The 13,970-nt window shown below is 33.9% G+C and overlaps 2 protein-coding genes across 5 annotated transcripts in view; one reads left to right on the top strand and one right to left on the bottom strand.

Moving 5' to 3' along the window:
* LOC135142419 (uncharacterized) overlaps nucleotides 1-13,970 on the top strand; it is a 101,471-nt gene that overhangs the window by 57,983 nt on the left and 29,518 nt on the right. For all 4 annotated transcript variants that reach the window (XM_064074135.1, XM_064074132.1, XM_064074134.1 and 1 more), the window contains one exon: nucleotides 10,813-10,889. The gene's annotated coding sequence lies outside the window, so the exon portion shown is untranslated. The remainder of the gene's footprint in view (nucleotides 1-10,812; nucleotides 10,890-13,970) is intronic.
* On the bottom strand, nucleotides 10,572-13,918 carry LOC135142135 (uncharacterized). The gene is made up of 5 exons (XM_064073803.1): nucleotides 13,669-13,918; nucleotides 13,008-13,065; nucleotides 12,860-12,935; nucleotides 12,259-12,371; nucleotides 10,572-10,707 (listed from the first exon to the last, which is right to left on the bottom strand). Exons 1-5 carry the CDS (start codon nucleotides 13,916-13,918, stop codon nucleotides 10,572-10,574), a joined length of 633 nt encoding a protein of 210 aa, XP_063929873.1.

The following is a 13,970-nucleotide window of genomic DNA, read 5'->3' as shown; positions in this document are numbered from 1 at the left end:
TTGAGTGATTTTGTGAAAAATGATCGTTTAAATGCGCATTTTTAAGTTAAATTAACATAAATATTAATTCGTCAGGTACCTACAGTCCAACTGTATAATTTCTACAACAAAATCGACATTGATCCTGATATTTTGACAAAAGTTTCTTAATTAATTGATATTTCAGGGTTGTAAACATATAGTAGCTTCTTTGGGATCTTCTCTTTTTGGCAATATTTGTGTGTTATTGAAGTTGTATTAAACACTAACCCATTTATTGTTCATTGACCATAAAAATGCATATTAGTGGTTTTATGCATCCACTTTCAATAAACATTAGACATATATTGTAATAATAATAATATTTAAATATGGTACGTGATAAAAAGTATGTTTGATATCGTGTGGTAATAAACCTATATAGCAGTGCTGAATGTATTAAATTTTGTCTGTCTGTCCGTCCGTCTGTCTGTCCGTCTGGCTCTCCGTCCGTTCGTCCGTCCCTCCGTCCGTCCGTCCCTCCGTCCGTCCGTCCGTCCGTCCGTCCGTCCGTCTGTCTGTCTGTCTGTCGGCCATCACGGATTTTTATTAGACAGATAATATCCGAAAGTTCTGGGCCGATTGTTGTCTGATTTTGTATTTATATTAGGAATATCATGTAGTTGGTAAAATCTTGCAAACGTTTGAAGTTATTGTAAGCACGGTAACATTTTAATCAAAGTCTATCTGTTTATCAACCCTAAAAAATTGATTAAGTAATCTCAAAATTTTGCCGAATAAATCCTATCAAAAATGTGCAAAATATCATCAGTCTGTACTTGTAATTTACCATCGCATTCATATTTTTTAGATTTGCTTATACATGGTGACTCAAAAAATTGATAAATCAGTCAAATTATTTTATTGTGTAAATCAAGAAATGTAAAACTGAATGGTTTGAAACCTTGCAGATGCTTTAAAGTCATTGTAAGCATGGTAAATGGTTAATCAAAATAAATCTGAGGATCTGTTTGGAGGGGCCGAACTCATTCAAATCAAACTAATCTCTACGTGATATTCTTCCGATGTATAAACATTAAGCACTTTCAAGTTGTTTTTCTTATCGAGGATAACCTAAGAATGCACAGTAATGGAGTCCATCGGGCAATTTGGTACTTTCATATTTGCTCGATATTTCATAACCCTAGACAAGGCCGTAGCTAGAGGGAGGCTAGGGGATGCTGAGCCTCCCCTAGGTCTAGGCAAGTAAAATGTAGTGTTTTATTCAATAAGCGGAAGTCAGAGCAATCAAAAGTCTGGACCCTAGGCACTATGATTTATTACAGTTTTCAGTTCAAACCGGCAAATTATTATTTTCCCTTGCTTATTTCCTATTTATTTCATACTTCCTAATCATATCAGTTAATCTTAAACTCTTACATTTTTCAATATTGTTTTTTCTGTTTATTAAAGCATGTATTCGATATGAAGCAATCATATTTAAACAAAGCTATGTGTAATTATTATGTACATATAGAAATCAAAAACGAATAACCTTGTTTCTATTTCACTTATACTAGTATGAAAGGTTCCTGTACAATTTCAATTTTTTTGCGAAATTTTAAATGCCTCGAGGAAGGTCTCAAGGTGGATTCATAAACAACAAGTACAGAAGTATATTATTTTATAACATTTAAATCCAACTTACTGTGAAGAATCTTGAGAGAATCTCATCACGTTGTTGCTAGGAATGCTTAATTTATTTTATTCAGTAACGGAATTTTCCTTTTTACTCTAAAAATTAGATTTATTAGACTATTTATTTAATAACAGTATGGACAGACGAAAACGGGAGTCCCATTTTTTTTCGGTCTGTAGGGACTATGAAACGTCGAGAAAACATGAAAATAGGCAGTCGCCCGATGAACTCTATTACAAGTCTTTCGTTTCCTTCTGTGTCAGTGTCGATTTTTATTGGACAGATAATTTCCAACCGATTGTTCTCAAATTTTAAATGTATGTTATATTCATTTGTTACATATCGCGTAGATGATAAAACGCCAACCAGTGTTTATTTAATCATCTCCACCAACAATTTGATGACATCTTCTCAAAAATGTTATAAAATAACATCCTGTCGCTGTACTTGTGGTTTATCAATCCTCTTTCAGTTTCTTCTCAAAATCCAGATTTTCGCAAAGAAAGCCAAAATGTATAGGAACCTTTTTATTTGACCTTTTTTTTTGTGCTTACGCACGATTTATTTCACGTTTCCTCATCATGATATCAATTAATTAATTATATACTCTTATCTTGACGCGTAATCTCAAAATTTTGAGTGGCACTTAAAACATGATTAATGAGTGAAGTAGTTTATTTTGCTTGCCTTTACTTCTTAAGGGCTCCTATTTCTGAGTCTTCTTAGAATTATGATTGTATATGAATTATATATGTAATAAGAACAGTTTAGAAGAGTTTAGTTTTCTGTATTGTCATTCTTCATCAGAAGTGATATTTATCCCGCTAAAAAGTGGGGACCATTGCCAACTTTTATTAAGAGAATCCTACACTACTTATATAAATATCCCACCTGATTTTGTTAACGTATAATAGGAGATATTCTAAAAAAAGTAGCTTTGGATCAGTTTTCTCTTATCACGGTTGATTTTTCAAATTTTTTATCTCTTTTTACATTTCTAAAAATATAAATAAGATTTTAATGGGAAACATGAAATTATATCAGTACGAAACACCAAATGTGTACTGTAATGAATGGGTGAATTTACATTTTCCATTTATGCAATGGCCATACTGGTTTTTATGTTAGCATTTTTTCTTTCTTTCTGTGTTAATTTTCGGAAATTTGAACTGGATTGCCAAGATTTTCTAACAACGACAAAGAGATAGTCTAGGAGAAACTACGTGAAATATAATTTACGAAATGCATTCAATTAGAAAAGCATTATTTGGGTCAGTTTTAACCCATCAGTGACAATATTTCAAAAGCTGCGAAAGTAGACAAAGGAACTTGGTTTTTACAAGTATGAAGCATATATTCATTCGATTTTAGAATAATAACTTTTGGACTGATTTTGCCGAAGAAATTTTTTTTGTTATGTGATTCGTGTTTCCCAGTTATAAAACAATAATCTTTTAAAAATAAAAATAAAAAAATGTCACATGTAAATTTCTGTTTCGTTTATGGTAAAACTGGAGGGTCAACGGTTTTAAAATGTTCTCAAATAGACTTTCGTTGTATAGTTAATAGTTATACCATATTTCATGATTCGAAAGTTTAAGATGAAACCTTTTCTTGATACCATATAATTATGTCTTATAACAGACATCGTCCTTTTACCTTGTTTTAACGGGAATTATGCACGACATGTTCTAATTACATTAATAGATTCGTTTTGCCTAATGTACCCTTTTCAGACATTAAGATAAGATGACGATTTCGCAATAAAGGTGCTACGTGACGTGTTTCAGTTGAAAATGTGATAATCCATGATTCATTCTTTTAAAACTATAAAGTTTTCTCTCTCTCTCTCTCTCTCTCTCTCTCTCTCTTTCCAAAATTTGGCTTTTCAAGTTCACCGCAAGAACCGATAAAAGAAAGAAATACAACTAGCATTATATGAACCAAACTCGACATCGAACAGAAACTCAAAAAGTAGGTTAAGTAACAAAAAAATATTTGTGAGTTTGATTTGTAAATATAATTATTTCTTTAATGAAATGTAATTTTGTTCTCTTAACTGGATCGTATTTTAATAAATAAAGTAAAAGCAAGTTATACTTGTTTAAAAATAACATGTTTTAATAAGCTACTTTCGTCGTACTGCTGAATCATGTGAATATTATTAAAATGTTTTTTATAACTGAATTAAACATCTTTTTCATTAAATGACCTCCTTTGTTAATTTTAAAGTTTGTCGCATGTGACATGCAAAGTATAAAAACAATCTATTTTGTAAATTTTTAATGTGAATTGTAAAATTGTGTTGTACATTTTTTTGTTTTGCAAAAATTTACATGCGTGTCGTTAAAATAAAAGTGGAGCAGCCATAGGATTTACTCAGCAAAAATTTTGAGATCACGTCATCAGATTGTTGGTGGGGACGAACAGAGACATTTCCTAAGAAAATCCTAATTAACCTAAATGATTTTTTTTATTTTAATGATGATAATGAGAAAAGTAAAAGATTTTAGGGATAAAAAAAATGTTTTAAGTGTTTCGAATGTAAAATGATCCGCTTTGTATTTACGTTCTACTCCAAAACACTGAAATTACTATTTCGTTACAAATCATTGAACTCTTAACAATTAGTTGCTACTATAACACAAACTTCCAGTCAACTAAAAGTGATTCAAAGAATGTGAAAAAAAGTTACAGACATTTCAACTAATCCGCTTTATGTGTAATTTACATTAATACGTAGACTTTATTATAACTTTCGACAACTTTCAATAAACGTTCTACTGAGTAAAAGAAACTGATGATTCACTTTTTCCCATAATTTTATGACTCGACAGATCTTATTTATGAACACAAAAAACCACTCAATGGACCAAAACTGCAAAAGCGATATTACGTAAACACTTTATTGCTGCGCTTTTTTCAGCTGTCATATCCAAACGAATGTTCACTTTCTTCAATAGTCCATAAAAACAGCTCTCCATGTCAATATTCTCAAGTTACCGTTTTATTTTTCCGTACTTCACACGCTGTTTCTCTAGATATACCGCGCAAGGTCACGCAAATGTTATGCATACAGAAAAATGATAACAAAAATATTAATATTGTTATAGAGTTCGCGGACACAAAACCCCAAAAAGCCAATGTCAAGTTTGCAATTCACTTTGTAATTCAAATTTTGACACGAAACAACAATTTAGAAAATATATATCTTACTGCAGTACGTAATCATCACGCAACAGCGACGATATACAAAACAAGTTTTTGCGTTAAATATTACCATTCCAGACAACAATCTCAAGTCGGCTGAGAAAATACACACAGACTAACGTCATTTAACGCAGCGCCTTGGCACCCCTGCAACCCACAGCGCGCCGCCCGACCCGGCAAAATTATTAATGTAATTATTACCTAACCGGGAACAAGCGCCACTTTCAAATCCAGTATCGATTTTACCTCATACATAACTGCAGACACGAACAATACCAGTGAATGTAAAACAGACACTAGAAAGGAAGATGACACACTTCGGCATCCCAGAAAAACAAACGTTCGGCAGTTAGAGCATCGATAGTAATGATTAGAAAAAATACGCAACTAGTGGGTTCTGATTGTTTTGGGAAACAATCGCGCGTTTCCACAGCTTCCTCGGATGCGCAAAAACAATCGGTGAAAGCATCTGCTTTCGATTTTTACTCTTAATGGAGCGAAAAATCGAAAAGTGCTTCCTGTTACGAGACATAATGATAAGGATAAATCCAAAAGGTGCATCGACTCCGAAGACCGACACTTGAGGAATTTATGCAAATTGAGTTAGACCTCGGCGGTTATTATTTATTTACGTAAGAGTGTGCAGTGTTGGTATGCATCTGCTGCATCCTACACATCCCCTTTCACTTAGTGAACGTCGTCGCGAATTTTTTTATGCGCGCTTCGTCGGCTTTTGGTATGTCATTGTGTAGATTTCGCGGGTTTTTGCGGTTCCTTTACAGTTATTAGTCATATTTGACTCACTTGATTTACTGTTGTGTTATGAATATCCATTACGAGAGAGGTGTCGGAAAAATTCTGCTCTAGGAACGGTTTATGCTCCTTTTTCGTCTACTAAAAAAATCCCCGGTACAGTAACTCAATCTCGAGATAATTGTGCAATGAAAAACCCATTAGGTTGTAGAAAATCGAGTTTTATTACATGGAAATATCCTCTCGTGAATAGTGCTATATCTTTTTATGGGATCAAATTGGATTTATTGACGATTAGATGCGGCTTAATAACTGAAAGTGCATTGTACAACTATCTCTGTAATGAATCATCCTGCAGTAAAACAAAATCGAACTGATAAATGCACAAACCGGTAGGTCTATTGTGCTGATAGTTTTAACAGCGGTATAAATGATTGCACAGATAAAAGTGGTCTGGTCGAGGTCTTTCTGCTTCCAAACATGCGAGACGAATTATTGTGCTAAAATAGGACAGCGATATTGCTAGCGCGCTTCGTCTGTACAGATTTGGTAAACGTGGTTAAAGCTGATTGGAATAGAATGAGGTTCATTTATTCTTCTTCAACCATTAACATACATTTCTCTCCGTGTAAAGGTAAAATAGGAAGGACAAATTAAGTCGTTACAACTAACTAAAAGCCATTCATATGAGACATATAAGTAAATTGCGTAAAATGTTCTGTCGTCATTTATAAATTAGTCTTGATATCGTGTTTCAGGTTGAAAGTTGACTTTTACGTATTTAGTTACTCAGAAACGCGATTTTTGTACCCACTAAAATTGTTATTGTTGTTTCTTGCTTCATACTATTTTTGATTTCTGTCTGTCAAATACTGCTTGTTGAACTTGCGGCCAGACATTGTCTACTTTTCAGTCTGTTTCCTATCAGAGTATGAAACAATAGGTCTCCGTTTCCGTCTGTATGTCTGTCGTCTATGTCGATTTTTTGTTTATTTTAGAAATATCATGTACATGATAAAATGCTAACCAAAATTTGTCTTATCATGCCCACCAACATTTCAAAATAACATAGCCCAGTACTTGTGGTTTATGAATCCGCTTTGATTTTGTTTATTATTATGTTTATAATTTAATCCTGCTTCTTCATGAGACGCTAATGTCAAGCTGAACAAGTGTCTGGTTGAAATTGCATCTGAAAGGTCCCGGGTTTTTTTATCAAATCAAAAACGGTTTACTCCATTGTCTCGAAAATTCGCGAATACAGTAATCTTGCACCCGCCTATATTTAAACTGATAAAATTATCATCATAGTAACGGCTATTCATACAAAATAATATTCAGAATAAATACTTTGTTAGTGTTAAAAACTTACAAATCCAGTTTTACACAAGTCAGATACAACAATGCAAATCAGTAAACTATTAAATTTTCTATACCGAAATAATCCTGAAAACTGTAAAAACAATTTACAGTAAGAAAAGTGTAAAGTTTTTTTTTTAATATATACATATTACTAGGCTTATTGCGAAACACCAGTCTTATAATGTTATACAATTTTGATTTTTTTTCCCAAAAATCTGGATGTCTATGGTGAAAACTCAACACGGATTCACACATTACAAGTGAACGAGAATCTTATTTTATAGAAATAAAAAAAACATATTATTGTAAACTTTGGAGATGACGTCATCCCATTGGTGGTGGGGATGGTTTGTTAAATTTTGGTGAGATTTCTAATATACGTACAGACGGAAACAGAGGATCACTTTTTTCGAACGTCGAACTCCCAGGAAGTAAAAAGAGACCTAAAATGTATCCTTGAGGCACACAAGGAGGTAATTAGAGAATATTCCATCGAAAGTGATTTTTTGGATTCTATTACAGAGTGGGATAATAATAAACGATAACTAATACGATGTAAATTGTAGAAATAAAGTTTATGAAGCAATATGGAATGGGAAACACAATCGAAGGTCTTGGTTAGGTCTAGAAAAGAAATTGTAATGAAAGTACCTTGATCAGAGCATTTTGCTCCAAACAAACAAATTCAGTTAAACTCCACTTTCTTTTAAATTCTTTATCTGTATCTGTACGTGCTTAACAGTCGAACTGTTTATGTTAACCGTGTACTGATAATATATTTTGTAATCGAATCCATTGGACGAATGACCACTTTTATGCTTCCTCGACGTTTCATGACCCCAACAGTACGAAAAAAGTAGTCTGTCTGTCTGTATCCATTTTTATTAGGCACTAAATCGCCGAAAATGCTGGACTGATTGTTGATAAATTTTGAATGTATATTAGAATATGTAGATGGTTAAATGCTAACCAAAATTTAGCTAATCATCTCCACCAACAATTTGATGACGTCATTCCAATGAATGGTATTTTAAAATGATTTGAATGTTCCACAAAAATATACTCATATACTTGTAGTGTACGAATCCACTTTCAGTTTTGTGGCTAAACGTTCAAATTTTCGCAAAAACATTTGCAAGGTATAATAACGTTTTATTTCCGACACGGTTTGAACGTGTCCGTGGCGCAGTGGGTGCATCGCAGAGAGCGGCGATCAAATTTTGTGTTGGTTTCTCGAAAATGTAAAGAGTACGCACGTCTTTATATAACAATGATAAAATTGGAATATAATATTCAGAACATTTTGTTCAATTGTGGATTAATTAATAATTAGTCCTGTTTTGAGAAGACAACCTCATTCAAATCAAACTAACTTCTATGTGGCATTCTTCCGATGTATAAACATAAAAACACTGAAGCTTCAGATTGCTTTGTTGAATAAATTTTACCAAAAGTTTGTAAAATATGATTAGTTTTTACTTGGGATTAATATTTTTTAGATTTGCTTATACATTGTGGGTTCCTTGAACTTTGCCCCTCGGCACAAGGCATGCTTCTTTACCTGCATTTTAACACACATCTTTATTTTGACTTATATGGATTGCCATAAAACTCGCAAAATTAAATTTTATAATACTCCGATTAAACTTGAAAATTTTCGGCCTATATTTTCTTTCAGTAACTATAAAACTAGATGCGAAAAACGGATTAACTAAAAAAAGACTTCCATCAACGAAAAGAATTGAGGCCCACTCAAGGTCGTGGTTTCTTGACGGACGGTACTGCTATGGTTCCTGAGGAGGCGGCGACGCTTAAACGAAGACGTATCGTTCTCACTCCCGCGTCCAACGACCGATTGACATTCCCGCAGCGTCGGCGTGGCGCGGTTGTCACGAAATCGCCTGTCCATCGTGTTTTTCTTCTTCTACAGTTTATTTATTTTTACTTGTAATAGATTTCCTGTGTCCATCTGATGGTCAGTTTTTTTTTAAAGAGAGAAATTTTTCATCACGTAATTTCTGAACGCGATTTTCGCCACTGTTTTCAGCTTGGAGAACTCTAGACACTACTCAAGAAGCAGTATAGACTTTTTTTTGGAAATGAGATACAGTAAAAACAATTTTTTACACACTTTTAAATACACCCATCAACCACAGCATTTTCCACAGAAGCAAAATTTTAACAAAATATTGATATCATAATTCACGAAAAGTGAACGGTCAACAAACCCACTATAATTAAGTTTCTACGCAAACGAAGTTTGAAATATGTATGATCCAGCATACCTATTAATGTTAAAGTGCATCACAGCACAGTTTTTAGCAGTACGTGTAGTAGTAGGTTGTTCTAGGATTTATATAACCTTAATAGAACTGTAGTTATTCGTACCTCCCAGAAAGGTAATGACGTCAGTTTAATAACTATCAAATATTTAATACACTAGAAACGCACCATTACTTGTATTTTAAAGCTTGCACGGGATATTAAAATAATTATAACATAATATTTTTATACATATCGATTGTTATCAGAAACGGTTCATCCCATTTCGCTGCAATTTTATGGACGGAATTGGTATTTAATGTTGCATGGTACATATCAAAACGAATGTGTTTGTACTCACCGAAAGTTATTACTTTGGCACTTTGCACAAAATGAACTCAAAAACCATCCATAAAAAAACGAATTGCCAAAATTTATATTTGCGAAAGAACATTGACAACTAACCAAATTAAACTAACAATGTATAAAAATCACGAAAAGTTAAAACACAGTAGCAAAGCGGGAGATTAAAGACTGCAATTTATAACCCTCTTTAAAAAAATATGGTCTGTAAGTGTAGGTGGCATTGTGGACGATTTAAAGTGCTACAATTGAATTGAATAAAATTAAAACTAAAAAGATTATAGGAAGTTGCGATAAGACTACTACTAAAATTGGTCCTTGCAAATAATGATCGTGAATACAGGTCGTAATATTGAACAGTTGTAAGAAATGAAACACAGAATTTTCTTATACCGGGTGTCCAATGAAACGATGCTTATGACAATTTTTTTTATAAAATTTTTGGTAGATTAACCTCTTTTGATTTTCTTCTGTCTTGTACTGTCTATTTACGTTTTGCGGTATTTTTTACTGCCTTAATTTTTGTTTTTGTTTTATTAATGATCATGCCGAACGTTTTAGCGAAGAAAATTATTAACTCTTATATGTACATGCAGAGTGTTTCAAATCACATAATTGCCCAAAATTGTTTCAAAATTGCTACCTACATCGGAAACAAATTATATGGTGAAGAATCTACGACTGACGTCTGTTAAGCGACATTGTAGATATAATTGATGGCAGCTCTTCCAGTTTCGCCGGAAATGAAGACACTGTTTTTGCTTGGATGAATTTGCCTTTTATCTATTTTTTTTTTGTGAATAGAAAGAGAAATGAATTCTTCAGCAAGTTATTTAGCAAAATCTTTTTTGAATCGTCTTTGAAAACTCCTTTTCAACAAAATTTGTCTTTATTTTACAATTCTAAATCATTTCAGAAGAGAAAAAATTGAGATCACAAACTCTCTTAAGTAAGAATTCATCATTTAGCGCACCATTTTTGCCCATTTTGCAACGACAAAACCGCCCAAAATTTCACCAATTCCATGTCCAATCGTCTCTGCACCACTGCCCATACCACGCTTAACCCATTTCTGCCTAATTGACACACAAACCCATCGCCTGATGCAATCCGACAATTAGAAATTCTTCCAAATCATACTTAACAATACGCTTTTGCACATCTCTAATTACGTGTTACGCTTCCTCACCGTTTCTTTGTTTCAGATGTCACCGACGACCCAGACTGACGTCACCAGTTGATGTTAGGCGCAAGTCTTCATTGATACCAGTTGCTAAGCAAGGTAAACATCCATGATTTTCTGACCACTGTGTATATAGAGATGCGCGCGAGCCGTCAAGGTTACTGAATTTGACGCATCATTTGTGACATAAATCGATTCCATTGGAACGGATCGATGACATGCATCAGGAACTTCTGGAAAATTATTAAGTTGTAAAATGAAATGGTGTGGGAAGTTAGTGTTGGGATTAATGCTGCACGTGTAGTTCGTATTGTTGTTTTTTGTTTTGTTATCAGGGAACGAACTTGGACATGGAATGTAGGGAAAAAAAGATAAATCACTTTTCAGATAAACTCTAACATAATAGTTCGATAATAGTGTTTTTTTAACTTGACCTGACACAAATGAAAAATGGTGTTGGTTGGTGCCACTTCGTTTAATTATCTAGTGAATTTTACAACGATTACAAATATTTACTTCTTGTGTTTACGCAACTCTGGATCGATAAAATAATGGTTGAATAAAGAACGTGAATTTTGGAGTATATTCAGTGTAGAGTCATAAATTTACCGAGTTGTGGGTAAATTACAAAGTGTAAACGGTTGTACGACGTTTTTAGAATCAAAATCGCTCGACATTTTTTCCAGATGCATATATTAGTAGTATTCACATTAACTCGAGTGTTGTTACATATTCAAGAGACAGCTGGGTTCAGACATGGTCAAATTTGGTAATTTTCACTAAACGGTATTCCGGCTGTTGGATATGCAAATCGAAAATGCGGTTGTGGAATTTGATCACACGATTATGGGCTCATTAATTTTTTAAGATCATGGCGTGATTACCATGAGAATAAAAATAATTATTAATCACAGCTTGACGTTAGTATAAGCAAGGGCGTGCTGTTTCTAGTGAACAACAAATTTCCAATTTCACGGTTTTCAAGAAACTTGTTATGAGTTGTCAGAAATACCTTGTTCCAGTGTATTAAGTGTTAAATAGATAGGCGTTAGTGTTTTGACTGATATGTGAAGCGATTTTTCATAACTTCAGAAATTTGTTGAGTTACATATGTTCGCTATTAATATTCACGTGTTAAAGGTAGCCAAATGTTAAAATATTAAACGTTTTTGCGTCCACGTGTTAAATGAATTTGAGTCCATTTCTGCCTCCCTCCTATTTCCTATCATTCCATTTTCTGGGCTATCTCTGTGTCAAAATTTCTACATAATTGTTTTACTCATTTCTGTAATTTTTGTCTATGTCTGAGTTCAAATAGGTGTATTGTCTAAATTTTTGCTTCCTGAAATATTTGTTTGAATGTTTCTGTTTCCCACTTCTCACCACTTTTTGCCAAAATAATTTTAAAATCATGTACCAAATTTTCAGTACTTGGTGTGGAGTTTCTTCTCTCCTTCTATTTTCTCACTTTTCCTTTTCGTTCCTCTGATCTCCCTTGCTCCTTATATCCCCTGTTTCGTTTTTCTCCCATCTCCTCTGACTCCATCCTCGATTTTCTCCTTTCACTCCCTGTTCTCTTCCCTTGGATTTACAGTGTCAAAGTTAATTTGTAAAATGTTGATACACATTTTTTTTCTAAAAATCTGATCAAAACAAATTTACAAATTATACATATAAAATCTTGTTATATTATAAAATTTAATTGGACGAGCAGACGGAAATGGAAGACCTATTTTTTCGCACTCTAGGGATCATAAAACGTCGAGAATACTTGAAAGTAGCCAACGGTCCGATAAATCGCTACTTTAGCTTACGCTCGGTAACTCGTAAGTTGCATATGTCAGCTCAGGAAAGAAAAAAAGACAAAAAAGGTGACAATTGTAAAAAAACAACACTAATACTCTTTGTCAAAACAGTTTTTAAATAGTATTTCGCATTTTCAGTATTGGATATCTCTATAATAGTAACATTCTTTTTCTGAATCTCTTTATTATGTCACTCTTTCTTTTCCTTCTTTTCTGTTTCTCTTTCTCTCTCCGTTTTGCTCTCCATTTTCTCTCCACCCTCACTCTCCCTTCTTTTTCTCTCATCCCATATCCTTCTCTCCTTTCTTCTTCCCCCGTCCCCTTCTTTCTACATTTCCTCCTTTCTGTGTCCCGTTTTCTTCCGTTCTCTCACTCTTCCTCCGATCTCAGTCCTCTTCCTATATTCTCTCACCTTTTCCTATGTTTCTCACTCCTCTTCCTCCGTTCTGTCCCACTTCTTACTTCGTTCTCTGTCTGTTCCCCCCGTGCTCTTTCTTCTCTATCACTTTTTTCACTTTATTGCTCTCATTTCTCTCGCATTCTTCCCCTCGTTTTCTTCTTGTTCCCCTTACTTCTCTGTGTATTCTTTTTTTTCCTCTCCTCTCGTTCTTTTTAATTTTTTCTCTCCTCTCCCTCTTTTACGCCTCAAATTATTATGTTACAAATTAAAGTAAAAAAGTAACGGAGTTTTAACTTTTGCTCCCCTATGATTAATGATACTTGTATTTAGCATATAACTTATAACTATGAGATTTTTTCTTTGTTTTCATTGTCTCACTTTCCCTATTCGATCTCTCTTTATTTTTCTCCTTCGATTTTTCTCTTAACTCCACCTCCACTTTTCCTCATTTCTTCTCTCACTTTTTTCTGTCTTCCGTCACTTCATCCTTTATTTTCTCTTTTCGTTTCCTTTTTCATTACTATTTCTCCTATTCTCACTTGCTCTCCCCTCTTCCCGTTTTTTTTTAATTTTGCTTCGTCCTCTCTCCCTTTACTCGTTCTTTCTCCTTTTACTCCCTTCTCTCTTTCTTACTCCGTTCGCTCTTTCCGTAATCGGTTCTTTTTTCTCTTACTTCGTTCTTTCTTCTTTTGCTCCGTTCTTTCTTCCCTCTCTCTTTGCTCTCCTTCTCTTTCCTCGCACTGCCTTTTCTCTCGCTCTTTTTCCTCACACTCTCTTTCTTCTCCCTCTTTTTCCTCTCCTTTTTTGCTCTCCCTCTTTTTCCTCCGCCTCTTTTCTCTCCCTCTTTTTCCTCTCCTTCTTTTTCCTATCCTTCTTCTTCCCTCCCTCTTCCCCTCTTTCTTCTTCCTCTCTTCCGTCTTCATCCTTTCCTTCTAACTTCTCTCTCTCTATTTCTCTTTATATCTCCTCTCCTTA

This window comes from Zophobas morio, unplaced genomic scaffold (assembly GCF_036711695.1).
Source record: "Zophobas morio isolate AGI-343-1 ecotype UQ-CSIRO unplaced genomic scaffold, CSIRO_AGI_Zmor_V1 ptg000046l, whole genome shotgun sequence".
Lineage (NCBI taxonomy): Eukaryota > Metazoa > Arthropoda > Insecta > Coleoptera > Tenebrionidae > Zophobas > Zophobas morio.
Note: the sequence above shows the minus strand (reverse complement) of the source record. Positions and strands in the feature narration are given on the sequence as shown.

What these genes read in the sequence shown, in the direction of transcription:
- LOC135142135 (XM_064073803.1), bottom strand. Translation starts at nt 13,918, where the DNA reads ATGAAGACGGAAGAGAGGAAGAAGAAAGAGGGGAAGAGGGAGGGAAGA. An exon ending in AGTGAGAAACATAGGAAAAG is followed by an intron (nt 12,936 to 13,007) that starts GTGAGAGAATAT and finishes GGACACAGAAAG; the next exon opens with GAGGAAATGTAGAAAGAAGG. An exon ending in TGAGAGAAAAAGAAGGGAGA is followed by an intron (nt 12,372 to 12,859) that starts GTGAGGGTGGAG and finishes TGTAAATCCAAG; the next exon opens with GGAAGAGAACAGGGAGTGAA.